The sequence below is a fragment of the Aythya ferina genome (assembly GCF_964211825.1).
Source record: "Aythya ferina genome assembly, chromosome: 3".
Lineage (NCBI taxonomy): Eukaryota > Metazoa > Chordata > Aves > Anseriformes > Anatidae > Aythya > Aythya ferina.
Window position 1 is genome coordinate 16,631,251 of NC_140298.1, and position 27,816 is coordinate 16,659,066.

Here is a 27,816-nt window from a genome sequence, read left to right on the forward strand (position 1 = left end):
TGACCAGAGTTAGGCATCTTTTGTGCCACTACTGTTTTACCTTTACCTCATTCCTCACCTAAAGACTCCATTACCTGGAGCAAACCATGTAGCTATATTTCAATTCTGTATGTTCTACACTGTGCTTTTTTGTTTGTTTGTTTCCACTAATACATTTTCACTTGACAAGTGCTTGTTATAGGCTAAATCATGCTCCGGTGCTCTAAAACAATGGATCATCTGATGTAAGAAGCTTAAAAACGTACTCTTTCCACTGCTTTGATTGCTCATTTGTAAAACAACTGCAAAATGCTGCCAAACAGCTTCACTGAATTTTCTACTAATGGCCAGGTGAATATTTGGCACTGTAAAAATAGGAAATCTGGGAAAGAATTGACACTTCAAGTTAGTTTCCAGCCTGAAGTCCATTTCCAGGTTAAGGAAGACCCCAGAATGAAACTGAACCTGGTCCTGAACACAGTTTTGTCTGTTTTGTCTGATGCATTTTTGCATGCTGTGTAGCACAGTATCTCTCTTTTGTACAAAGAATATATTGGTATTGCACAGAGAACGTCTTTTATGTGGATATAAATAATGGAAGAAAAGTCCTGGGAAGAAAAAAAGATAAAAACTGGGAAGAAAAGTCCTTTAAAACACTCTGCCACTCCACATGACAAACTGGAATTTTTTTTTTTTTGAAAGCTCAATACATTTTTCAGTTTGCTCACCAAGTTCTGAAGCAGGAATGGACAGGTGTAAAAGAGCAGACTCCTGAGTGTCACGTTCTTTCTTTGCCTTCTGATTTCTAGAAGAAGGCTAGCATTTGTTCAAGAGGTGATACATTGCTTGCCTCATATGTTTCTCATCCACCCAGATACAGAACTGACTGTAACATCTCTTTCAGACACAAGTGTTCCAGAACAAAGAAATAATAACCAATCAGCAAAATAATATTCCCCCTTTTCCTATCATTTCTTGATCTCACAGGGTGAATCACAGTCTCAGCAGACAGTGTCTGTGTAAGGCTTGGTGAACTCAGTGCAAGTCATCAATCTCTCTGCTACACACAAGGTGAGCTGATGAGTGTCTGACCCGTTTGCTCCCTCAGGGACCTGTTTACTGGATTTCAAAGTTTTCTCACACAGCCTGAGGCTGGGCTACTCATCAGCTGCGTGCAAGAACATGAACAGGATCAGAGAAACCTCTCAGAAAATTGACCCAACTTCTACTTCCTAGCAACGTGGAAGAAAAGCAAGTGCAACAGTGATGAGAATGACACCTTGTTTAAAGTCAGTCACTCAACAGAGTGAAATAAACCTGCAATGCTGCATTGACAAATTGTACACAGTGGTTCTCCCCATGACCCTTCACCTGATAAAAGTTACCTATATTTCCAACACTGCCACAACAGAGGATAAATTGATGATCAACCAATTGTAGGCCCAACTTTGTCTTTCATTTCAAAGGAAATGACTCCTTTGTATTACGTATACATGGACACACATGCACATCTCACTTGGATTGGGTTCATCGTCTGGGAAACCCACCAGCCCATCACCCTCAGGGTTCAGGCACCATTGTGATAAATGCTAATGCTTCCTAAAGCCATCAGCCTCGAGCAGTCCTGACACCTGCATGTGAACTACAGCATAGTCATGTTTTGTATGTCATATACTTTGACTCCAGGCATCCTTGAGAACAAATTAAATTATATAAAATTGCTTACTCACCAGTTGCACTTGTTTATTAAAAGCTTAGCAGGATGAATGACCTCAAAAGGCCAACACTCAGCATGAGACAAGAGAGAGAAATCCAGCACGGAGGGAACATTTTAACCTGTTTGTTGTTAACGGACAAGGTTAATCACCACAGATCAGATCATCTCATCTCCACTTGCAACAAACCTATCTACATCATCAGAGCTTTATCTGCAATTTTTCATCCTAGAAAGCAAAGCCAGCAAGCCAGAAGGATTACCAATCTTTTCTTGCTGCATGTTAGTCCTGTCGTGCACTTCTGTAAAGGCTCAGCCTGATTCAGTGAGCATCAGCTCAGCAGGTTTCACGTCAGTGCTACCACCTGAAGTAACTGATCAAGGAGGCAGCCACAGGAGTTTTAAAATACATACAGTAAGTCCTCAGGTGGCAAGAAAAAGGTGTTTGTGATTTTTTAAGTCATGAATTTGCTTGATAAATTCCTTGGTCTGTCACTGGCTTTTATGTCAAGAGGAAAATGTAGGTTTTTGTGTCTCAAAACTTTGTCTAGAAGTTCAATTTCCAGATAGGCAGGACCGTTCATTCCCCTGGGGACAGTGAACCCACCAAGGGAGGATGAGCAGAGCTACCTTCATCATTTCTATCAGGCTAGTCAGGTTTAAAGCACTCACTTTCACCTTACATCCCGCTGCCAAATACAGGTAAGACTTGAAGTGGGAGGAGGATGCATTTCCATGGACTGTTTTCCCAGCGGTGATTTGAGGTGTGGGGTTGCCAGCTCCCAGGCAGACCTTCTTCCTCCCACCTCCACCACGCTCTGCTGCAGCAAGACAAGTGCTTCTGTGAATATGCTGTGGACTGGATCCCAGTGGAAAGTAGCCCTTCAAAAATAGCAATTTTTTAACTGAATCATTTTCCAAATCACACTCTAAAATTACTTTCCTTCCTGGCAAGCTCCCTGCAGCTCTCTGGTTCACAGGCGAGTGTGGATTTGCAGGCTGCAGGTTTCTCGAGAGCTGCATCCATCCCATTCTGATTGAAATAATACAAACTGGGGGATGAGAGGCTGTAGAACAGCCCCATGGAAAGGGATTTGGAGGTTTTGGTCAATGATGACTTGAATATGAGCCAACAGTGAGCCTGGGCAGCCAAACCTGTTAACCTGAGGTGCATTAAGCAAAGCATAACTATGGTTGAGAGTAGCGATTGTCCCACTCTACTCTGCACTGGTGTGGCCTCACCTCAAGTACTGTATGCAGTTTTGGGTACCACAATACAAGGACATACAACTATCAGAGAGTGTCCAAATGAATGCAACAAAGATAGTGAAGAGTCTAGAGGGCAAGATGTATCAGGAGCAGAGGAAGTCAGATGGATTGTTCAGCCTGGAGGAGAGACTGAGGGGAGGCCTCATGGCGGCCTGCAGCTCCCTCACGAGGGGAGCGGAGGGGCGGGCACTGAGCTCTGCTCTCTGGGGACAGCGACAGGACCTGAGGGAACGGCATGGAGCTGGGAGAGGGGAGGGTCAGGCTGGGGGTTAGGAAACGTTTCTGCACCCAAAGGTTGTCAGGCACTGGGACAGGCTCCTCAGGGGAAGTGGTCATGGCACCAAGCCTGACAGAGTTCAAGGAGCATTTGGACAATGCTCTCAGACCTCAGGTTTAATTTTTAGGTAGTCCTGTGCTGAGTCAAGAGTTGACTCAATGACTCTCGTGGGTCCCTTCCAACTAAGGATATTCTATGATTCTGTGATTGACTATGGGGAACACGTGTTCAAAAGAAGGCAGCATGCAATAAATCTCATCTTAGCAGAGATTTTTTTCCAAAAAGCTTCTCTTCTTTCTTCCAAGTTATTGCCAAGAGAAATGGCAGGCTGCAGCACGCCTTCACAGCCTAATTGGCCATTCAGTCCTTTCAAAATAAACAGCCCTTAACTTGGAGAACTGAAGAATACCAATCTGTTCTGAAAAGTCTGGCTCCAGTTGTGTTGAAAAAGGTGAGCTAAAAGAAAAAAGAAAAAAAAAAGAAAAGAGAGGGAAGTGATTATTTGGTTACCTATTATGCTACATGAATTCTACAGCTGGTTGTGTATTCAGAAAATATCCTTTATAAGCTTTCAGAGACATTATGGAGTTGTTTTTCATGGAGCTTTAGAATACTGCATAGCGATTTTAAAAATCCCTTGAATGTCTAGACACTGGCAGATTTCCCTACACAAAGTAATAATGGAAAGAAAATTAGCAAAACAAACAGGAAGAACATAACCCACCAGAGTGGAAGGTTTGGGCATTAAAGTTGCATGCCACCAAAGACAGAGATGAAAATAAGTCATCTGCATGCTGAACAAAATGCACAAGATGCTGGGTGCCTTCAGCTTCCATTGGCTTTACTGGCAAGTAAGTGTACACTGATGTTGTTTGAAATTGGCTAGCAAGCCAAAACTCACATGTGGCTGATTCCTACTTCTTCCCCTGACTTGATTTTGAGTTTGGGAATAACATAAAGGGTTCCTAAAGTATCCCAAAGTTTGTTTCATCAACTTCAGCTCTGCTCTGATGACAGACTGCTACCGATGGAGTAACAAAGCATTATACGGCACAGAACTACCTGATAAACATTCCTGTCAGTTTCAAGACAGACTGCAGCTATAGCTAACCCCGCTCACTGGCTGCAGTAGCTAACACCTATCTTCAAGACAAGCTATGAGCCTGGTTGTTTTCTCTCTCTCCTCCCCAGAAGGTCACCCCAATGCAGGTAAGAGATAAGAAATGTTATACGGCTGTTCAGGTCACTGTTCTGGTACTGTGTTTCAGAACCCACCAAAATACTCCCAGAAGAAGAAGTGACATTAAGTATGTCTAAGGTACCACCACAGGTACCAAGACAAAAAAAAAAGTGAGGAAGAGCACCACTGTGTATTGCATGCAGTTTGTTAAGCATCCAGACTAACCAAAAGACTATTCAATGAAAAGTAATTTCCTTGGCATGCATTATAAATCAAAAACTAAACAGTGTTGGACAGTATAAAGAGTAAAGGAAAAGCATCTGCACAACAATCACAGCTACAGTTACATTTACAAATCTATAATTTGTCTTCAGTCACCATTATGGTAGAAAATATGTCAGGTTACTTCAAACCAGCCATACACTTTAGTTCAGGAACTGTACTGCACATTTATATTCATATTGCTGAGGACACCTCCAAGTAATTACTTGAGACAATTCCATTCCAAGATAGTGGTTAAAAGCTGCTAAAGTACCCACATATTATTTTTTTCACCCACAGGATATTTGCTGCAGTATCAGTGGGGACATGTACAAGTGAAGCTTGTACTGAAACCAAGCATCCAACTGTGGAGGTCTTAGTATCACCAAGGTCAAAATAAGTGGCCTTGCTAACATGATTGTGAGTCACACAGTCAAACCAGGGATGGGAATTTAATGATTTTGCCTACAAAAGAGAAGGAGAACTGTTCCCTTGAAAGGAATAACTGTAGCTGGGCTGTTTTAAAATACCATACTGAACTTTATTCTCTAACAGCAGGACATGATGTTCACTGTTATGACCTATTTTCAGACAATGGTTTAATTAAACATTTAATGAAGGCATCTCATTTCTATGCATGAGCTCCACTCTAAACAACCAAGCTAATAATGTAAATATCACTGTTTGATTATTAAAATAATTGTTTTCATGAACACAAGCCCTCTGACAAACAAAGTAGCTGATACTATGCGTATGAACAGAGGAAGCTGGGCCCCAGTGAACCCACAGTGCAGGAATCCAATTTTAGCAAAAAAATAGACTTACAGTTGACCATCAGCACTGAAAAAATTACTAGGCAAATGTTTTAAAACACAGTAATATTTTGGCCAAATGCACGGTGATTTTTTTTTCAATTAATCAAGCACATTTATTAAAATAATCATTCATTTAAACAAACAACTGCCTTTAGGAGTTCTCCCCATGTCAAGATGCAGCAGCGTCTTTGAGACATTTCCTCAAACTCTGGAATCTGTATCAGATTGACAGAAACTGGGACCTTCCTTTAAGGCAAAGTCCTGTAGAGGATTTGTATCCAGCAAAAGGAGGTTTCCAACAGTTAGTTGCTTAGAAAAGAACTACACATTTTCAGCAAGAACTTTAATAAAAAATAAATGGACATTTCTTCCCCCCCTCCTCTGAGCCCTAGCTTTATAGCTAAAAAAATAAGTATTATCGCAAAACAGTGACAAATTTAAAGATTTAAGTAAAAATCTTAGCGAAATGAGTTGTCAAAACATTTTGAAAATGTGACAAAGCTCTAATTCTTAGAAGCTAAGATTCAGTGATGCATAGAGTATGGTATTTTCAGTGCTGGAGTAGCTAAACCGTGTTCTTTGGTGATTAAGTTTCTTTCTTCATGAAAAAGTTACTGGTGCATCTCCTATCTATTATGTGATTCTAATCAGCATCTTAGCAGCAGATCCCTTCATAGACAGGACATCTCCTGGAAGGTCACAGACTCCAAAGTCATTCATCTTCTAGTGCCGGTAAAAGGTTCCATTATGGGACTATGCACGTCATATACAAGGTACAGAAACTTTTCTGACCATCTGCCAACTAAAAACTTCATTGTTTTTTCTCAAAAGGTGAAATTGCTGAGCACTCCACAGAGTTGGACAGTCATTTTTTAATGTTTTCAATTAAAAAAAAAATCTCAGAATTATTTCCTCTGTAAAGACATAAACACCATGAATTTAAACCCCAATATTCACCTGCAGCATCATAATTTCTGTGAATTTAAATAGATTAGATTAGCTTTACAGAAGCTGACACAGTAGATTGCACATAATCACTCCCGGATTACCAGAGTGGAAATTAACTATATCTATAGACACTGAGTAGCCCATATCTGAACTACTACATTACACTTGTTTAGATGGGTTTTTATTAGGTATGCCATACTTTCTTAATTCTTTTCACTTCTTTTATCATTGAAATATGCTCTTACTTTTACAGTTATTGACTTTGTGGTTTATTGGTTTAATTATTTTATTTTTATTTGGTTTTAGTATTTATAATCATACACAACTGACACTGAAATAAGAGCACTTTTTTTTTTTTTTTTTTTTTTTTTTTTTTTTTTTACACAGGTGTAAATGTGTTAAGGGCTATTTAAACATGACATTCAAGTACCTTGTAAACTAAGTTGTTGCATTTTATCTGTCCTCTTTTCCTGGAAAGATAGCATAAGTGCAAACCCAAGTCATTTTGTTCACTTGGCAAGGATGAACAGTCTGTTAGGAATGGAGAAAAGTCTCCTGTTACTGATATGGCCAGAAGATAACTGCCCACAACATGAAATCTCAGGGCAAAAATTTCGGCAAGATCTATCCAACCCCAAATAAGAAATAAATGTGTGTAGAACTGCTATGGAGAAGTCCTAGGGACAGAAAATAATAATTTGGAAAAAGGCATCAACCAAGTAATTTGCCTGTGTAAAAACATGCAAAACCCGAATTTAATAAATGAATAAATATATAAAAGGAACTAAACCCCGTCCATGTGAAGCTGACAGTGGCAGCTGTAAACTGTAAGGTGTATTTGCTCTTTCAAACCCTGATCTTTCCCACGTTACCGTCCCCTGCATGCCTGTTTGCACGACTGTCATCACTCCCATCCTCTTTGCAGTACTTTCTCGGTGTGAATTTCCATTCCCTTTCTCTAAAAATGCAACTCTTGTTATTCACTACAAGACTCTCAGGAAAGGACTGCAGTTCTTACCGCAGCCTAATGGGTAAGAAAGGATGTCGGGCTTGTTCTGAGGATAACAGCGAAGAAACGATCCACAGGGTTGGGCAGGGAAAGGACCTTTGAGATGATAGCTAAAACTGGTTAGGAATTTGGCACCGAAAACAAGACATAACACGGTGCTGGGTCTAACTTTGAGCAGCCCAGAAACGCGAGTCGGGTCAGAAGGGGTATCCCGTGCACCTAAAGATGGCTGAACTAAACCCATTCCTGCTCCCTCGGCCAGCACCGGCTCACTCCAAACCACCTCCCCGAGCACCGGGCACCGCAATGAGATAAAAGATTTCCCGGCGACGAGCAAAGCCCCGCAGCTCCGCCGCGCTCACCCGCATCCCGGGCGCACCGGGGGGGCTGCCGTCGGGCCGAGGGGACCGGGGCTACCGGGGCTACCGGGCAGGCCGAGGGCCCCGAGGGGACCGAGGGGGCCGAGGGGGCCGAGCCGCCCCGTCGGTCGCACCGCCCCCCGCCCCGCTCCGTCCCGCCCCCAGCCCGGCGTGGCGGCCCTCGGGGGCGCGGCGGCAGCGGCGGCCGTGCCGTGCCGGGCCGGGCCGGGCCGTGCCGGGCCGGGCGGCGGCTCGGGGCAGGCCGCCCGACGGGGATGCGGCTCCCCGGGGGCCGCGCCTGCCGCTGCCGCCCCCCGCCCGCCGCCGCCCCATGGGCACCGCGCTCGGCCGGCCGGGGCGCGCCGGCGAGGCCGCGCCGCCGCCGCAGCCCGAGGCCCCGGGGGCGCGGGCCGCGGCGTCGGGCTGAGAGCGGGCGGGCGAAGCCGGCGGCCCCGGGGCTCCGGCGCCAGGCTCGCGGGCAGCCCCGGCGGGGGATGACTCAGAGCCGCGGCCCCTGCAGCGAAGCCGCGGCCCCTGCGGCGGCGCCGCCCGCCGCGCCGCGCCTCCCCCCCGCATGCCCGCGGCCCCCGCCGCGCCGCGCCGCCGGTGATGCCTCCGCGGGGGGCGGCGGGCGGCTGCCGCCGGCGGCGCCTGGCGCCCCTCAACGAGGACAACGGGCGGTTCCTGCTGCTGGCCGCCCTCATCGCGGCGTACCTGAGCGCCGGCGCCACCGTCTTCTCGGCCCTCGAGAGCCCGTCGGAGGCGGCGGCGCAGCTGCGCTGGAACCGGACCCTGCACAACTTCAGCCGCATCTTCAACATCAGCCTGCCGGAGCTGCGCGCCTTCCTGCGGAGCTACGAGGCCGCCATGGCCGCGGGCATCCGCGTCGACGCCCTGCGGCCCCGCTGGGACTTCCCCGGCGCCTTCTACTTCGTGGGCACCGTCGTCTCCACCATAGGTGAGCGCAGCCCCGACGGCGAGGCGCGGGGGCGCGCCCGGGGAGCCCTGCGGCCGCGGCCCGGGGCCGCCGGTACAGCCACGCGGGTTTGGGGACCGCGTTGCCCTGGCAACCGGGACCCGACCGGGGGCATCCCCCCAAATCCTCGGGGACACCCCAAAATCCTCGGGGGCACCCCCAAATCCTCCGAGGGTCGCGGCTCCCACCCGCCCCGCGCTTATCCCGGGTCGTTCAGCGCCGCGCCCGGGTTGCGCCGGGTCCAGGGCATCCCCGGGACATCCCTCGAGCATCCTTCGGGCATCTCCCGGGCATCCCTCGGGCATCCTCCGGGCTCCACCGACCCAAAAGCCCGGCCGCGGGTGGTCCCGGGGTCCCGGGTGGTCGCTGCCCACGGGGAGCCCCCGCGTGTGCCCGGTGGCGTTGGCAGCACCGCCGGACTTGGTGCTGGTTTTCCGTGCTGATAAAGTTAAGATAAGGTGTATGAATAAAGGCACGAAATTTACAAACCTTACATCTCGTAGCCCTATAATAATACGCATTCCCAGTACATCGCTGGCCACAGCAATGTCCCATCAGTGCTTAGACATTTGCCTGATGAGCAAAGAGTGGGTTTCTGGGGTTGGGAGGAATTTTGTTTTACTCTAAAATTGCCCCATTGAGAACTGTTGTGTGGGAGATTTACTTTAAGTACGTTTCTGGCTTTCTACGGCTTGCAGAATTGCTTTTAGAAATCGTGTCCCTGCAGAAAGATCACGCTGATTTTTTCACTCTACCAGTTTTTAAGTTTTGTAACAAGCCAATTGTCCTGGGGCTGCAGAGCAAAGATGCCATACTTTCTGTTTATTAAAAAGAAAGAAACGTACAGCTCATTATTGCACACACTTCCATTTCGTTCAGAAAATGTTGTATCAATAGTGACTAAGCTCTGTAATAGAGCTGTGATGATGACTGTAACAACGTTGTCAAGTTTTGTTACTTTTTGCATTGAATAATCCAGTTAAGTTTTCCTCTTCGAGTCTATTCAATAAGCCAGTCGTTAAAACACCTTTTTACTCAACATCGTTAGGCCTTCTTTATCAAAGGAACGCATATTTTTGAAAGACCGTTGTTACTAAGCTGAATGGATGGAAAAAATGGTCAATATATTAACAAGAGCTGCTCTGTCCTTACACCTGCTATACCAGAGATGTTCACTTCTCAACCCCCAGCTTCTTTTACTTGTGGCTATTAAAATGTAAAACGTTTCCTCTTCATTTGCAAATAGTTGTTTGTGTCTCCACTTCATTGCTCTGCCTGCAATCATTTGTACCTGCACAAAGGGAATGAAAAACTCAGCAGTGTTTACAGCAATCTTGACAGGTGTAAATGGGCGAAGCGAGTATTGTATTTCTCATATTCCTGCAGTGCGACCTAAAGCATCGCTCTCTCTTTATAGCCAATAATGTGTATATCTTGGGTGCAAGATGGAGACTGAAGATTGTTTTTCCTGAGCTACAACAAAGGCCCGACTCTGCCAAGCATTCGCCAGGGTACTGCTTTCTCTTGGCACACATCCTGCTTGTTCTTATTTCTGGATTCCTCACATGGCTTCCTGTGATTTCAGTGAGATTGTGCTAGAGAAAAGTTTTGCACTGGGTGAGGAGATGCAGCAAGAAGTAAAGACTGAGCTGTGCCTTTGGGCACACCAAGGCTGTTGCAGGGTGCCAGAGGAGTTAGCAGCCCCAGCAGGAGCAGCATCTCTTGGAGTACCTGCACCCTGAGGCTGTTGCATCACAGCATTACTGTACCCAGCCATGTGCACAGCACCTGCAGAAGAGGAGCTGCTGCCCCATTGTGTTACTCCTCTTTTCTTGCCTCTTCAGGCTGCTGCAGCTGGTTAAGAGAGGCAGAGCCCGTGGTGGGGCCAGCTTCTTATTCATGGGCTAGGTTTCTTCTACCACAGTTGTGTACATCTATTGTTGCTCATCGTATTGGCTCAGCAAAAAATAAATAAAAACAACAACAAAACCCTCAGTGAAATGTGCCAGAAAGCTGTCTTGCTCACACTGCTGGCAAAGGATAAACTAAGTGGTAGACATCAACACGTCACCCAGGGAAGTAGTTTCAAAGCCTTTCTTTCATAGTCCCTTTCTTCTCTGAGCTAGCTCGATTAAATACCTAGCTATCTGATCTATCTTTGATTCCACTGTCAGCTGAAATACCTTATTATCCTGGTTCAGAGCAATTCCACTTGTGTTCCTGTCACAATTCATTGACAAGGAGAAAGCTGTCTTTACTTAACTTCACCTAGGACTACCAGACATTTAGAGTCAAAACAGCTTGCCTTCCCCAACTGTTTCATCAGCTACATATGTCAAAGCAGCTTTATTACTTCAGCCAAACACGCGTCTGTCTTAGCAACACATCAGAAAGCTTCACAAAAAGTAGATGCCATCTCTGTCAAGGTAAAATCACCCATGGGTTACTCTGTCTCTTATCTGTGAAGGATTCCAGTTCAGAGAAAACTCACCGGGCCATCTCAAGCCCTCATTCTCCTGTCCCTAGCTCTTACTATGATGCAGTCCAGTGCTCCTGAACAGGTGCTCCACTCTCTCATCCCATCTGCACAGTGAAGGTACAAGGAAAACCACCCCTCTATTTTCAGGTGTGGGGCTTGGGGAGAAGTAGCTGGACTCCACCTGGCTGGGGACAAGGGCTGATTCCTCCACCCTTCTTGAGCAGGACCTTTGTTCTAATCTGCTTCCAGTTAGGTGCTTCATCTCTTGTATTACCTTGTCTGTACTTCTGCATCTTGCATAATTAAAAAGTACAAGACACAGCCAAGCCCCTGGGTAAGAAACACATTAGTGAGGTCTTCAAGAAATGAGAGAGTTAACGTTAAGTCTAATATTTCAGCGTTTTCCTGAATAGCCCACAAAGTGACTGACTTATAGTCTATAAAACACCCTCTTGATAGCACTCTGGGCATTCGTGTTTTATTATTGCATTGTTTGTGGTTGAATAATGAAATGCCAAATCTATTTTTCATTAAATGTGTCTAGATTTTCAGAACTATGTAAGAAAAATTTTCAGACTAGCTTCAGATTGCTTGCTGTCAGTCTACACCATTTATTTAGTCATTTCTTCGCTCTTCAAAAGATATTTTTCTGTATTCAATTGATAGCATTTATGCTCTGATTTCTTTAAGGAGCAGCTGGGTGAAATATATTCTTGATTCATTGGTCTAACTGGCAGTAGACTTTGTTTATCAGATGAGTTTTTTCCTTCCTCAAATGCAAATCACAAATAGTTCCCAGCACATTGTTAAAGGCTGAAAGCAAAGCATAACTCAAACAAGTTTTCTCCCTGGTAAAATGTTGCAAAGCCTAGCCTAATCATTTATAAATTTCCTGTATTCTAGTAGCACATATATATTCTGCTTAGCACATAAGGCAACTTCTGGATGTCTGAAGCACTGAATTTCTTGGTCCATGAGTCTGGTCTCTACCCAGATTTCTTCCTTGTCTTACATGTTACAATAAACACTAAGTATCTACCTATGGAAACATATTGAGACATCAGCTCATTATGAAGTTTGGATTTTAAGCTTCTAATGCAAAAATGAATTTTTCAAAATCCTTTGGAAAATTAAATGATATAATTGCTTTAGATAAATCCATGCCAGGCATAAAACCCTGGTGTAAGTATTCCAATAAATTAAAAAAAAAAATAAAAAAAAAAAGATTTTTCAACATAAGATTTTTAAAATGCACGCCTACAGCAGATGGATTATTTTGAGATACAACATGTCTGGACACTTGAGAAAAGGCTACTATGAAGATCTTCAGATCTTCCCATCTGTACAGCCGTGTGAGGGTTGCAGGTATTTAGGGCATGCCCTTTAGGCATGAGTAGGATCCATTCCTTTTTCCATGATGTATCCTGTTAAATGACAGCTCCACCCAAAGTGATGGGGCACACTCTTCTTCACTTTTATCACAGAGAGGTGGCAAAGGGACAGCCTTGAAGTGAGATGAGAGATAAGGCTCTTGCCTTATAAATGAACCTACATATAGAGAGGCCACTTAATGAGAAATATTTGGTATTTTTTATTAGCTACCAAGTTCCCAGAAGGTGCACTCACCTTATTTAGGATCTGCTCTTTTTTTAATTTAAAGCCATTCCCTTTTGTCTTACCAATACACCCCCCGATAAAGTGTCCTTCTCCAGCTTTTCTGCGGGTCCCCTTTAGGTACTGGAAGGCCACCGTAAGGTCTCTCTGGGGCCTTTTCTTCTCCAGGCTGAACAACCTCAGCTCTCTCAGCCTTTCTTCATAGGAGAGGTGCTCTCAACATTTTTGTGGCTCTCCTCTGGACCCACTCTAACAGGTCCACATCTTTCTTGTGCTGGGGGCCCCAGAGCTGAACTCAGGGCTCCAGGCAGGGGTCTTACAAGGACAGAGTAGAGGGGGAGAGATTCACCTCCCTTCTGCTTCTATGGATATAAGTGGTTCCTCAGTGATTTTCCTGAGATGAAAACTTGGCTTCATAGCAATGTTTTCTACTTTCCATAGCTGCACGGAAGCATTAACTTCCTTGGGCACTTCTGATGGGAATTTCCTGAATGTGTGGATTTGGTTCGAGTGCTTCAAGCACTCAAAGTAATTAGTTTGCCTCTTTGCAGTTGACAGTGACTATGGGAAGCTGTACTTGGAGAACATCATGCAATTATGTGGGTGACGAGGTGTTCCTGCTGAATGGTTTGATCCTAAATTTGTTAGTTTGTAGTTTGTTTGTTGTATTTTGTTTTGTTTTGTTTTGTTTGTCTGTCTTGTAGAAGGGGTGGAAACCTACCACTTTCAATAAAGCCCTTTTAAAAAATAGAAATATGTTCCAGAAGTATTATTTTAATCAGTCTCAGTACTTCTTAAGGCAGAAGCACAGGTTTACCTGCACACTCAGTGGAAAGCCCAGGTTGCCTTTGTCCTGGGCAGGAGGAGTGGGGTGGGAGTAGAGTGTTGTGGTTGTGTGATGGAAAGCTACCACTGTGCTCCCATCACCCCTGCCTCAGTACAACTTTTCTGAAGTGCTCTGGCCAGGCTCAGACTGTTCTAAATTGGGCAGGGGAGTGGGTTAGTCTCTACTAACCTATGTTAAGTTACAGACCTATCAAGTAAGAGTGATACACAGAATAAATGAGTATTTATGTTTCAAAACACTATACCAAAATGAACTAACATCAGTACAGTGGAGATCTGATTGTTGTTTTCATGGCTGGAGAAGCTAAATCAGGGGACACCAAAATGCACTTCCAAGCTCCCTTTCACTGTGTGTGCTCTGGGCTTTGTGATACCCAGCTGGAGCATTGAAACCCAGGATCTGAATGCCAAGCCCCACAGCATCTTAGAGCAGTCACCAGAAAAAACAAAGCCCCTCCCTAAAATCAGGAAATAAACAATTTGCCCGTTGTGATGTGAGATATGGTCCTGCAGCACAGATGTCAGGGGAAGTTTTATATTGACTTACTGTGTGGTCAGGTTCAGGGCAAAAACAAACCACAGTTTGTGATTCTTTGGTTCCTTTGGGTAGCAGTATCCCTAACCTGTGTGTACTTGCTCTGTGCTTTGATGGCTTAATAAATCCAAATGCTGCCTGAAACCCTGCACACTGTCTTCCTGGGAGCCTAGCCAGCCCCTAGCCTCTGCCATCTCTTTACCCTCCTCTGTCATTCCCCTGGTTATATTCCCCCTTTCCTGGAGTTAGAGTTTACCTAATACTCCCTTGTCACCGAAACAGTCTTAATTCCTCCAGCTTCTGCTCTGTCCTTCCCAGTTAGCATGCCCTCCACTACTGATGATTTGCTTACTTCATTAAATTTTGAATACTTGTTTTGCATCTTTGCAGCCTTTCAAGTTAATATCTACTAAACAAGCTGAAAGTAAAGCTTTACTGTATTTTTCTGTTCCTAATCACCCTGGTCTCTTTTCTATACTATTAATCTTGCTATTGGCCCTCATTTCTTTTTTTTTTTCAATCTAAATATTTCTCCCTTTTCTGGATGTCTTCTATTTGTCACAGAACATACATGCTCCATCATTTTTTCTCACATTTACTGATGGGTCATTTTTGCAAGCATTCTGTCTTGCTTTTATGCAAACTAATTGCTCTTCATTGTGAACAGAATGCAAGAAAAATTATAGGACAGATCTGTTGGCAATTAACGTCATGTAACAATAACAACGCCAGTTGTTATGCTGGAAAATACAACAGGAAATCTTCATTACTGACTGCAGTATTAACATACCTTTGCAGCTATTGAAGTCACTGAGAAATTTACTGCTTGCTGTAATAGCACCATGGGTAGAGCAACAGAGAAACAACTTGGAACATTTCATCCCTCTTTTTGTGTGTGTGTGTGAAGACAGCTTGTTTTTATTGGAAACACAGCTTCTACCTATGATACATATGAAACTTGCTTACCTTTATCAAAAGAGACGGTTTTCATAAGGTCTCGGCACCAAGTGCATATCTGAATGCATTTTGGGATAAGGTAGGCAAGGACAAATAACAGTGTTCATGCTGGTAAAACTCCTTCAGAGCCCAATAAATGTTAAAAGTGATATTAAAACATTTTGTGAATAGAAATATTTAAGTTTAAAAAATTATAACCTAAGGGGCAATCGCATAGCAATTCACACAAATCAAATATGTTTAACTTTATGTCTCCTCAATTGCCTGCCTCTGCTGAAGTCAATAGTAGGTCAATCTAGAGAGCTTTAGGAAATGCTACTTTACTCATTTTATTGGCACACTGGGTCTGTATCGCAAATGCTGATCTGACACTGTCAGTACTTCCTAGTGCATGTCACTGCTGTAGGTAAGGCACCTTACTTAGCTACAGGAGTCTGATGATGGCAATAAGCAGTGCACAGAGCTGTCGATGTTGGAAGGTTTACATGCAATCTCTCTTCAATCAAACAGAGAGAAGGAGGAAGAAAATTAAATCTAATTGCATTAGATGAGGTAAAGCATTAGTAGCCTTTTCAAGTAATTAAAGCTTTGGTCTAGAATAAGATTAGAAATTGAAAGGTTTGATGTTAATGTAGGGGATTACTTGGGTGAGGCACTGGTATTACTCATGTTTAAAAATCCATAGTAAGAGCTCCTTACCCATAAATGAGAAAAGCAATAATACCTTGATAACAAATCTCCTTTAGAAATTATGGGCCAATGTTCACATTCGGTCTCAAGTCAAGTAAAGTTAATCACAGCAACAATAGCAATTAGGGGAAATTTGCCCATATGAGAACTGGGTGAGAAAGTAGTTCCATAAATTTCAATTAAAAAAATAGAATCCTTTTGGTTATTCATTATTAAATATTCTGTCATTTATTTGCTGAATATTGTGCAAGCAATATATTTATCTCTTGAGGATAAACAAAAGAAATCCAGTATCACTTGTACTCAACATATGTATAGAGTCAAGTCTTAAGCCTTTGGGGCTGGAAATGACTGCAGTGTAAAGGAAAAAAAAAGTGTGGTAAAACAGTTTGTCAATTTATAAAAACTGTTACTGGCAGAGCTGAGAGGACCAGAAAAATGCTGGATGACATCAAAAGTGGCTGATAAAGTGTCTAAGGTGTTCAATATCATTATCTTTAAAAGGAATCAAGGGAAATGCTTACCAAAGAAGGAAAAAATACATGCAGAAATTGAAAAAGAAAAATAGTTGATTAGTCCAGACAGTATCATCACCCTATACTCCTAGTGCAGTTACTTAAAACTAGGTCTTGTGTCTTCATGAAGGAAGTAGAAGAGCTGACTGAGCTAAATGAGACTTAAGATCTTTGTCTTAAGTTCTTAAGACTTAAGTTCTTTGCCTTCAGCTGTAACTTTTTGAAGAAAGGGTCCTATGAAGGCATATTTGAAACATTAAAAAGGTGATGTAGATCTGTCAGTTATTTGGTTGGTTGGTTGGTTTGTGGTTGGTTTGTTTGGTTTTTTTTTGTGTGTGTGTTTTTTCATTAAATCATAACTGTAGAAGTTTGTACATAAATCTGGGGAGGAAACGGCCAAACAATGTAAAAGATTTTGCCCTGTATGTTTAGGTTGGTTTTTGTCTTATAGGTACACCATTAAAGGCTACTCTTTATAAAGCAGAAAAGCTAAGACAGCCATCAAGAGATGCAACTTTAAAAAATATTTACAAGTTCTCTGTTTTAATCCAGCCAAAAGATAGGCCAGTGATTAAAGCATTTGAGCATTCCCATCTATGACGCTTGTAAAGGCCACTGTGTTTATCAAACTTCTCATGTAGAGAAATAAGGCATACACCCAAGATCACTTGCAAAAATCAGATAATGCTATCTAATATGCTTTGTCATCTCAAATTGAGTGAAATTCAATTCTCCCTAAAGGAGAAGTGTTGTGAGGTTTATTTGCACTAGAGTGGCAGTCCACATGCAGATAGTCTTTCCAAGTCCATAATATCTTAGGAATATAACAAAATTTGTATGCCATTATTCCTTTTTTCCTTACTGCTCGAAATATATATATTTTTTTTCTACAACCTTGGGTCTGCACAGGCATCTAAAATTCAAGTTTCAACAACGGAAGCTGATGTGAATGCTAATGTTTGAAACGCTCAATTTGAGATGACAGAGCATAAGCTTTTTCCTGTTAGGGTGTTGCTTAGATACACAATTGTCCACAAGATATATATATATATATATATATATATATATATATATATATTCTCAAAAACATAGGAGAAAAATGAGAGCAGAGGGAACTTTAAAGGATAAAAAATTATGATCTCGAGAGAAGCCAACTTTTGAAAAAATGTTCACATGGAATTTTATCCTCAACTATGAAGACTCTGCAAAGGTCAGAGACAGCAGTCCTGAACAGCTTCAGACAGCTCACAAATCTCAAGAAAGGAAAGGAAGTGGCAACACCTGGAGTCCATGAGCTCCACCATTATGTATATCCACATGTGCTGAAGCTGTGTGTATTTCTTGTTTATCATTCTTTTATTTTCTGCCATTTTTTAGAAATAGTTACTCTAAATTCAGAGATGGGTCCTCTAATAGTGTTAATGTGTCAAAATCTCTGTGCTTTAGCTAAGGTTCAGCAGAATGGCAAACTGAAACAGATGCTTCTGCACACAACCTGGAATGAGATTAAGGCTTTGATTCAGCTGCAACAGCTATTAAGGCAGGATTTAAAGACCATTAGCCTCTAGTGCAGGAAAGTGTTTTTCCACAGTAATATAACTTACTCAAACAACTCAGGAGTGTGTGGGCTATATTTTTCCATTATTAACACCACCACAATTTCAGAAAATATAATAGCAAAAATGTTTTTTCACACAGCTATTAGGATAAGGAAAGAAAATAAACCAGGGAGAGGATTCTGATCATCAGACAGCCATGAGAAGCAGCTCCTGACTGGGTTAGGTCAATTCACAAGGACTCAGTCTGCTATCGAAAGAAAGGGCATACTGCTCGATGCATTGGAAGAAAGTTTATGTATGATATATGTGTTAATAGAGAAATTAAGGAAGACTGCGGTGATGCACAGTGCTTCCATCCATATTCAGTCTAGGGACTTAGAGTCAGGAAGAATACTACCAGCTTGTAGGTCATGGCTTTCTTTTTCTCTGTAGTCTGAATATGTAGTCTTCTGGTTTTCAGGAAACATCCTTCTCTGAGCTTCATTCTCCATTGTCTCCTTTTTGGAGAGGGCCTCTGTCCCCCATTAGAAACCCTGCTGTGATACAATAGGATTAACCAGAAAACCCAAACATAAATTTGCCGAAGATTTCCAGCCTTAAAGCTGAGACCCTCCGGGGGTGTTCCAACTCCAGGGATGCTGGCAGGAGGAAAGGGAGCTGTGTAGCAAGGCCTTGCTGCTGGAGCTGCTGCTCGTTTGGCGGTGCTGGGTGCTTAGCACAAATTGATACCCAATTGCTCATACAACGTACACAGAGGAGCAGCCAGCCACAGCCGAGGAACCATAAAACTGATTCAGAGACATTTCTGCTTCTTCCTGGTCTTGGCTCTGTGCCGAAGCAGCTTGGCAAGAGCAGATGATCAGCCTCCTTCTGTACTTACAATAACAGCCTGTAGCAGTGAGCAGGGTTTTGGGGGGGTTGGTCTTTGGTATGCCCTCAGTTCTCATGGTGTACACAGAAATGGCTATGTGCAGTACAATGCAGAAAAAAAAAGCTCACCTGCTTCTGGCAAATGAATAGAACAGGAGTATTGCTGCTGGTGGTGAAGCTGAAGCTCCAAAATATTTTTTCTAAGGGCCACTTGTCACTCAAATTCACAAAAATTACACCACTTGCGCTTGTAAATGTCCCTGCTGACTACTCACTAGAAACTGACAATTTCTTGGAAAACTCAGCCAGGTGTTGGCATAGTAAAACACACTTAGGAAACCTGCAGTGGGGAGCAGAAGGTAAATGTATGCAGTCAGCCAGGTCGTAAGCGGTATTCTCCCATTCCTTGGGGGTACCTCCAATGTGTTCCAGTCCTGTCGAGGTGATAACACTTCAGGTGCTCAAAAGAAACCTCATGGTTACTGCTCTCAGGTCCAGCACGTCCTTTACCCTAAATACATTGCTCCACATCTGACACACAAGACACGTTCCTTGTAGGGCATGGGTGTCCCCCGTGGCAACTGTTCATTAGCTTTACCTTTTAGTTATTGATTATCATGGTTGCCAACTTCAATTTTTTTGGGGGGGAGTAAGGAAGCTTAGGGTGTTTGAGGATGACAAATCTGTTAACTCTCTTAGAAACTAGTGTGTTTTTAAAAGGAGTAAAAACCTAGCCATGACCTTACAGGTGGTGGTTTAAATCACACTCAGCAGAGAAGCACTGAGGATAATTGATTCAGTAATTCACTCCTGTTATGCGTAGCTGTGCTTTGGACAGCCAATAACCTGATTACAGTCGTGTATAAAGAGAATAAAATTGGTGCTGTAGAAAGCCTTTAATAATTGTCCTCAGTTTCTTCAAACCCCTTCACGTTCTATTCATCATCTCCACCATTCTGCAAGTGCGGATTCCGTTGAATAGCAGTTGTACCAAGCACCATATTTCAGCAGTGGAGATGTAATGAGAAACAACAGCAGCGACCTGGCTGGCTTTCACCATGTTCACTGAATTTGTCATAGTGCTCCTTAAGGATACAGAGCAGATTTAACATCTTTGCCCACAGTGTCTAGCTAGTCAGCAGGATGCACATATGTACCTTTGTGTGCACTGAATATAGGAGGTAGGAAAACAAAAGATTTGTCTTAGCCCACCTCAAGTGCAGCACTGGTTCATAAGGCAAATTTACAGCATCCCTGACCACCTATTTACCTTGGAGTTTTGGGAGAGCAATTTCATGTTGAAAGAACTTTACAGAAGTTACAAAACAGCTAGGAGATGCCAGAAGTAGCCTACCTATTAATTATTATTAATGTGGTTGTACAGTAATGTTGACAGCAAATAATTTGGCATTGGAAAAGCTCTAAAAATACGTATATTGTTTGAGCCCAAAGCATGGTGTTTTAATAAAGCTGTCTGGCAAGAATGTGAAGAAAAATAAATTTTTCATTCGTGGCCTTTGTTGTTGATGGGAAAATTGCAGCTGAAGTGGAAGAACTGCCTCATGGTACTCTCAGTCTTTGGGTAAAAGTGCTGTATGTGGCAGAAGAGTTCTCCATCTGCAGCAGATTGTCTCTAAGCTGTGGCCTTGTATCCAAGGCAACTGTTTCTGGATGTTAGGTGTTGAGACACTGTAGAATAAATGAGAGGTAGCTGGGAAATTTACAGGTAAGATTCTGTCAGGAACAGTAATGATGAAATGCTAACATCTGAAAAGTGGTTGAAGGCCCTGTGGGTGGCGTCCCTGCCCACAGCAGGGGGATTGGAAATGTATATGGTCTTTAAGGTCCTTTCCAACCCAAGCTGCTCTATGAAGGGAGCACAAGAACCCCAATATGGAATTTTAGTCTCAAAATACAAAATAAGATACAGTATACATCTTAATCAATAATGACCTACCATGTCTGTGGGAAAACCATGAAGTATGGAACACACATGAAATAAAATTGATTGCTTTTAGTTTATCTTTCTGTAACATACATCTCGGGGACCAGCCCTGTAAGAGCCTAGTCTTTGTCTTTCATGAATTTCTTTCTGTCTGGAAGCAGCATTCCAGTTAGAGGGTTTTTATTTATTTAGAGAAGTCATCTGTTTAAAAAGTTATACTCAACAATTTTAGGGTTTGGGTTGTTATTATTTGCTGTTGGTGGTGGTATTTTTTGTTTGTTTATTTGGTTGGTTGTGTTTTTTTTTAAATTCCTTTAAATACAACCACATTACTTAGGGGTGATACTAGCCCATAACTTAAGGACCATTATACTCTGGGATTTAAAATGATTTGCCCGTTTTTCTCACCTGCTGCCTAACCTAAGTATCATGGCAGGACACATGGATGAGGAGAGCTGAGGCTGGCTGAAAGAGGCAGGAGAGCTATAGGCAAAGGCTGGGAAACTTCCTGCTCCCTGAATTCTTGTGTTCAATTTTCAGGTGACTAAAACATTCCTCCATTTCTGGGTAAATATATCTCAAATACTACAAAAATGTCACCCCTTGAATCTTAAAAGCAAGACCAACAGGAAACGTACTACAGGCACATACATCTTTGCAAGTTTGTCAAGTTTTGTTTCTTGCTTCTGTCACCGACTTAAATACATCGAAATCCTGATGAGCTGAATAGTAACCACAAAACTTGTTATGCAAGAGAGGGAAAGGGACTCATTAATTGCCAGCACTTATCCATGAGAGACTGCAGAAGTGTAAGCGTCATCTGAGAGCTTTTATCAACTCATCTCTGCTAATTCTGTTTGTCTGGGGAGCATTCATTTCATCAAAGAGATGAAACTTCAGCTTGTGATTTTTGGCAAACCATTCATTTTAATTATATGTGGTTATTTATTCATGGAATATGAATTCAGCTTTTTGACTGAATCTCTTTGACTGACATCAGAGATGAATTGCATGCTGCCTTTGACCTAATAGCGACCTAATAGTGACCCCCGAGGAGCTCCACTCATCACTGATCTCCACTTGGACACTGAGCCATTGAACACTCAATGGAGTGCAACCACCCAGCCAATTCCTTACCCACTGAGGGGTCCATCCATCAAAACTATGTCTCTCCAATTTAGAGACAAGGATATCATGCAGGACAACATCGAATGCTTTGCACAAGTCCAGGTAGATGATGCCAGATACACTGTTGTGCTTTGACTGAAAAACCCAAAGCACAGGCAATTCTGGCTGTATTAATTTCATCCAGGCACGTGATGTGCTGAGCCTTGAGAAGGGATTGAGCTCAGCTGTATTGTGATGAACATACCAGAAGTAACCTCTCTTGATTCAACTGGTGCTGAGGGGACAACCACAACTGACAAAGGAAGCCCCAAAGGAAGAGTGCATGAGTGCACTTCTAGCTGCAAACTGCTGAAGGAGCACCTGATGATGCTGTATTTACCCGTTCTTACTGTCTGCCTGTTTTATATATACCTTAGTGCTCTTGTTACAGCAACATGTCCATTCATCTTGCATTGCTATATAGTGAATTTTGGTAATATGCTTCAGAAATCTCACTTAAACAAAATGTATGAAAAATATATACCACCTCTCATGACTAATCACCAGAAAATACTAAAAATAATCAGTGCACTTACAATTCCATCTGAACCGCCACTATTTTTTTTTTAATTAATGTGTTTAGCCATATGTGTGACAATAAACCCATTTATTTTGATTGTGATGGTCACAATGCTTACAGTGAAGCACATGTTTAACTACTTTTATTAATGAGGTTTGGGCTAACAGATGTCTTCTCTGTAATGAGCTGGCCATGTAGTCCTAGCTGGCAGCCACAGGAGACTCCCCAGCTTCTTCTGGCAACCACTAATGGATATTCATTGCTAAATCAGAAGGCTCCTGCAAGCAGCTAGACTGAACCAGAAAACAGCTTCACACCACAGAAGAGAAACTGAATAAAAAACTTCTTATTCACCTTTACTGAGTCTGGGACCAGCAACGTAGGCTTTGTGAAGTCTGCTTGAAAGGTAGATTTTTAGCACAAGAAAATACAGGGACTGTGGGTCCAGACAACATCTAATTACCTCTGTGTAATTTATTTATTTTTGATTCTTTGTTACTACTCTGCAGATTTTTCACTTCCACATATTTTCTGAATAAATAGATTTTGAGTAGCAATCTCAACTCATTTATGGATGGGAAATACTCGTTTGTTTCTGTTTAAAGGTGCATAATGATAATAAACTGAATATAACAATGTGTGCATTATCTATTAGTGTTGCTGGATCTTTCTAGACTTTGTATACTGTGATTTTTTGGTTTGTTTTGTTGAACTGTGCAGCAGTGTTTTACCTTGATGTAAGTATCTGGAGGACCGTACTATTCACAGCCTGCCGTGTGGCTCTACAATGTACCTATCACACCAGAATTAAATGAGATTGTGGCTTTTCCTTTGTTCTTTGATTGTACCAAGTGGGCTAGGCTCTGTTGGGATTTGGTTTAGATTTTACAGCAGCATTATTCTTAGAATAATGTTCAATCTTTGAGAAGTTTTGTGGTTTTTTGTTTGTTTTCCATTATGCAACCTGAAGACTTCCATCTTCTCAGCCACAGGGGTGTAATCAGACTTTGATAATAATAGTGTTACACTGATTTACAGCTTCGGAACTGAGAACTTTTTCAGCAGGCCATGCTGGCTCAAACACATAGAAGCAGGGAGGTGACCTGGTTGCCTCATCTCACCTCAAAATGGCTTGGGCTCAGGAATGCTTTCCACCTGAATTTACAGTGTTCTCCCAGTGGCCACAGTGTAAATACAGCCCTTCATCTCTGCAAGAAGTTTTTACTCTCTCTTGAATGTTAATCATCTTGTTGAGCTTTCTGGGGTCTTCTTCATCCTTTACATGGTTTTGTGTTGACCTAATCTAACTTTGAGATAGCACTCTTTCTTTTGTCCAGTGAGACAAGACCTAAGAAGTTACATAAATCCTGAGCTCATGCATGAAAAACTGTGACATTAACATTGCTCATTTATCTTCACACCTTAGGTTTTGGAATGACCACACCAGCAACAGTGGCTGGAAAAGTATTCCTCATCGTTTATGGGCTGTTTGGGTGTGCCGGGACTATCCTTTTCTTCAACCTCTTCTTGGAGCGCATTATCTCTCTCCTGGCATTCATAATGAAGGCTTGCCATGAGAGACAGCTGCGAAGAAGTGGTCTCCTACCTCCCAACTTCCGAAGGGGGTCAGCTATGGCTGGGGTGGGCAGCCTCATCGGGTGGAAGCCATCAGTTTATCATGTGATGCTGATTCTGGGAATTTTTGCTGTCACCCTTTCTTGCTGCGCTTCTGCGATGTACACATTTGTGGAAGGATGGAACTACATTGACTCCTTGTACTATTGTTTTGTCACCTTTAGCACCATTGGCTTTGGAGATTTGGTAAGCAGCCAAAATGCTGTGTACCAAAATCAGGGATTATACAGATTTGGAAACTTCATCTTTATATTAATGGGAGTATGTTGCATATACTCTCTTTTTAACGTCATCTCAATTATGATCAAGCAACTCTTGAACTGGGTGTTGAAAAAATTCGAATGCAGATGTTGCCCAAAGTGCCATAAATCAAGTGCCCGCCTCGGACGTCGCAACGCCATCACACCAGGAGCACGCCTGCGTCGACATAAAATCTCAATGGACGCTGATGGACAGTACGACAGTGACACTGAGGGCAGGAGGCTCTCCGGTGAGATGATCTCCATGCGGGAGCTCATGGCATCAAACAAAGTCTCCCTGGCCATTTTGCAAAAGCAGCTGTCTGAGACGGCCAATGGCTACCCAAGGAACGTTTGTATCAACACGAGACAAAATGGTTTCTCTGCAGGGGTGGGTGCTCTAGCCATCATGAACAACCGCTTGGCAGAAACGAGTGATCGTAGGTAGAGTTTTTGAAATGCCTTTTTGTTTCCTTAATAAAAGCGGTGATTTAAGGAGGAATTATCACTGTAAACTACTGGAAGGTTTTAAATTCAGAAACAGACAATGTTCATTGGGCATCTGGCAATTTGGTTTCTCGAGTTTTTAGGTATTCTCTAATAGTAACATATTTACCGTAATGTTATGATTTTCCCCAGAGAGGTTTTTGGGAGGGACTTGGGTGTCTTTGATGAAGAATCTGATGCAAGTTCAGAAGAATGGTGTGCATGGTTATGATGCTGCCAAAACCAACATCTTCCTCAGAAAATAACCTCAACCCAAACTCTGGGTTAAAATGCATTCTGGGCACATTCAGTTCCAGATTCAAACTTGGGGGATAAGGGTTGGCTAAACCAGTATCTTACCTTGTTGAAGTCTGGATCTGGCCCTGAACTTTGTACTTGATGCTCTTCAGCAGTTCCTCATATAAGGCCTGTATATAACATACATGTAGGTGACTGCAGTTATGCCAGCTTTAGGGTGATTGTGCTTCACTTCAATAATCCTATAGACCTCAATGGCAGAGGATCAAATTGACTGAATTCTCCTGACTGTCAATGATTTTTTTCAGCTAGTCTTGTTTAAACCACTATGTGCTACCTAACTATTAAAAGTCAGGGGATTATCAGTCAGAAGAAGCATGTTGAAAATGTGCAAAACTATTCCTACCTACTGAATAAGTGAAGACATGCCAGAGAAGCCAGTATTCATCTCTGGTGTCAAATGTTTGCATTACCACTGAAATGTAAGTTAAACTGTTTACTAATTACATTACTTTTACATGAAACAGTCTGATAAAGTGAATGTAGACTCTCTTTGTTGTCATAAATTTGTATCCTCTACTTCTACAATACTGTTGCACAGGATCATGCAAATAGTTTCTTTGCAGTTCTTCAAGGGCCCCAACACTGTACTTGTTTTCTACAAACCTGACTGTGAAAGTTATACAAAAGAGCTTTGCTTTGGAGATCCCCCAGAAGCTGACTTCTCCCAAAACGTTGATATTAAATCATAAATTGGCCTAAGACTATTGCTACTGTTTTAACTCAAATTTAATCTGTACTAGCCCAAACTGCTAAAGAAGCAAACCTGTTACTTCAAGCAAACCTGGTCTGAGTGTCGTTTACCATGACAGAGGGGGCAGAGGAATTTCTGCAAATTTCTATCGTAACTATTTCCAAAGCTCTGGATCATTTATCTGTTCTGTGCCACTTCTTTAAGGATTTATAGATAATACGAAGGCTTCTGTATATTTCAGAAAGAAATACAACTTAAGGTTGAAGCCTTAGGCAGGGTGATGACTACTAGGGTGTCTGTTGAAAAAAATAATGAAAAAGCTGATGGAAACAGACTAGGAATATTAGAAATATTTGAAAATACATCTGTGGAGTTTCATATTGTTACTGTGTTTTGCATGTGTTTGGGGTCTTCCTCATTTTGTTTTCTTTTTAACTTGTAGGAGTGCAAAACATTTCAGAATTTAACCTTGGAAAACTAACTTTTAAATGAAGGTTTTGCACACTTGATACTGCCAGCTGAAGGATGGCAGTGACTGTATATTTTGTCTAAAGGAGAAGGAATCAGAGCAGCAGATAGAGCATCACATGTGGCTCTTATATCATAAACGTAGTCACAATTTTTATCAAGATGCATCTGGCTGTGAGAAACATCTCAAATAATTTTCTTCAGACAGGATCTTCTGTGAAGCTATTTTATTCGTGATTGCAATGGTGGGCGTCCTGTCAATCAGGAGTGCATTTTAGTAAGCAAATCATAACCTTTTATTCCCTATTACCCGACGCCTAATCACCTCCCCTGTTTCCTCATTGGCTGAGTACTACAGGTTCACAAGCTACTCGACACTCCTCTATACCATATATGTACAATTTTTCTTTTTTTCAACCCTTTAATTTCTCCTTTCTTATGTTTTGAGAACTTGTGATCTTTGTTTTACTGTTCTCACACTGTTCATGCTGTTTTTCTCAAGCTGCTACCTTATTTTGGAACAGTGAGGCCTTCTACTGTCCACTTATCTACTTAGCATTTCTCCTTATTATGACTACACAACTATCTTGGAATACAGAAAAGTAGTTCTCTACAGCAAAAACACAACTTAGTTTCTCACATGGCCAAAAACACTCAATGATGTTTGCATTCTCCATCTGCCTGATACAGAGTCCTATTTAAGACCACTTGGTGTGGCAGAGACGGTGTTCAAGAGGCATTCATCTGGCAGGAGCTTCCTTGGTGACAGAGACCCCCAAAGCAGCACGTGTCTGTGTGTGCAGTCTGTCTCAGGTGCTACGTTTGAGCAGCCTTTTGAGGAAGCATGCAAAGGGCAAAGTGTTTGTCATGCTAAGTTGAAGCCCCCAAAGGATTACTGTAAGCAGGATGTGTAGGTGCAGGTCATGGTCTGGGGAAAGCTCAAAGACCCAGTTCAGGAAGATGACTTCCAGAGCCACAGGGGCCATCTTTAGGGACAGCAGAGGCAAATGAATTTGGTCTTTCCCACAGGATTATCTCCAAGGATATATCTCTTTAATTATTACAATTTATGAATTAGTTTATTAAGAGCATGTATGGTGTGCTGCTGTCTCTTTGCAGCTAGGCCACTCTTAGGATTGTACCTTGGTACCTTTGCCATTGCATGGGCTCATTGAAGAGAAACCCGCTGTGTGAAGTGCAGCATGAGTAGAGGCAGATGGGCTTTATTCCAGCAGAATTACTTAGGTTTATCATTATAAAACTGAGTTCAAATGCATTAACATTCTGTGAGCCCAGGAGATACATTTTTATGATAGCAAAATTGCAAATTAAGGGGTTTTATTTTTTCAGTAAGTTGTTTTTAAAGAATGAGAATTATAGCTATGATTAGGGACATGTTTAAACGTTTGTAAATTGTTTTCAAACTACCTGCTCCTGCCTGGGAAATGTGAAGTAATATGCAGTTGTACATACACCTGCTCTGCAATTGCTG

The 27,816-nt window shown here is 42.5% G+C and overlaps 1 protein-coding gene across 1 annotated transcript; it reads left to right on the forward strand.

Annotated features, from left to right (window-relative positions):
- The first annotated feature begins 8,013 nt into the window (after positions 1-8,013).
- On the forward strand, positions 8,014-25,654 carry KCNK12 (potassium two pore domain channel subfamily K member 12). The gene is made up of 2 exons (XM_084513094.1): positions 8,014-8,769; positions 23,911-25,654. Exons 1-2 carry the CDS (start codon positions 8,421-8,423, stop codon positions 24,804-24,806), a joined length of 1,245 nt encoding a protein of 414 aa, XP_084369220.1. The 5' UTR covers positions 8,014-8,420; the 3' UTR covers positions 24,807-25,654.
- Positions 25,655-27,816: the final 2,162 nt, after the last annotated feature.

Bases quoted from the DNA above. Each gene is read 5' to 3' on its own strand.
- KCNK12 (XM_084513094.1), top strand. From the start codon at position 8,421: ATGCCTCCGCGGGGGGCGGCGGGCGGCTGCCGCCGGCGGCGCCTGGCG. The intron at 8,770-23,910 runs GTGAGCGCAGCC...TTCACACCTTAG, and splicing joins CACCGTCGTCTCCACCATAG to GTTTTGGAATGACCACACCA.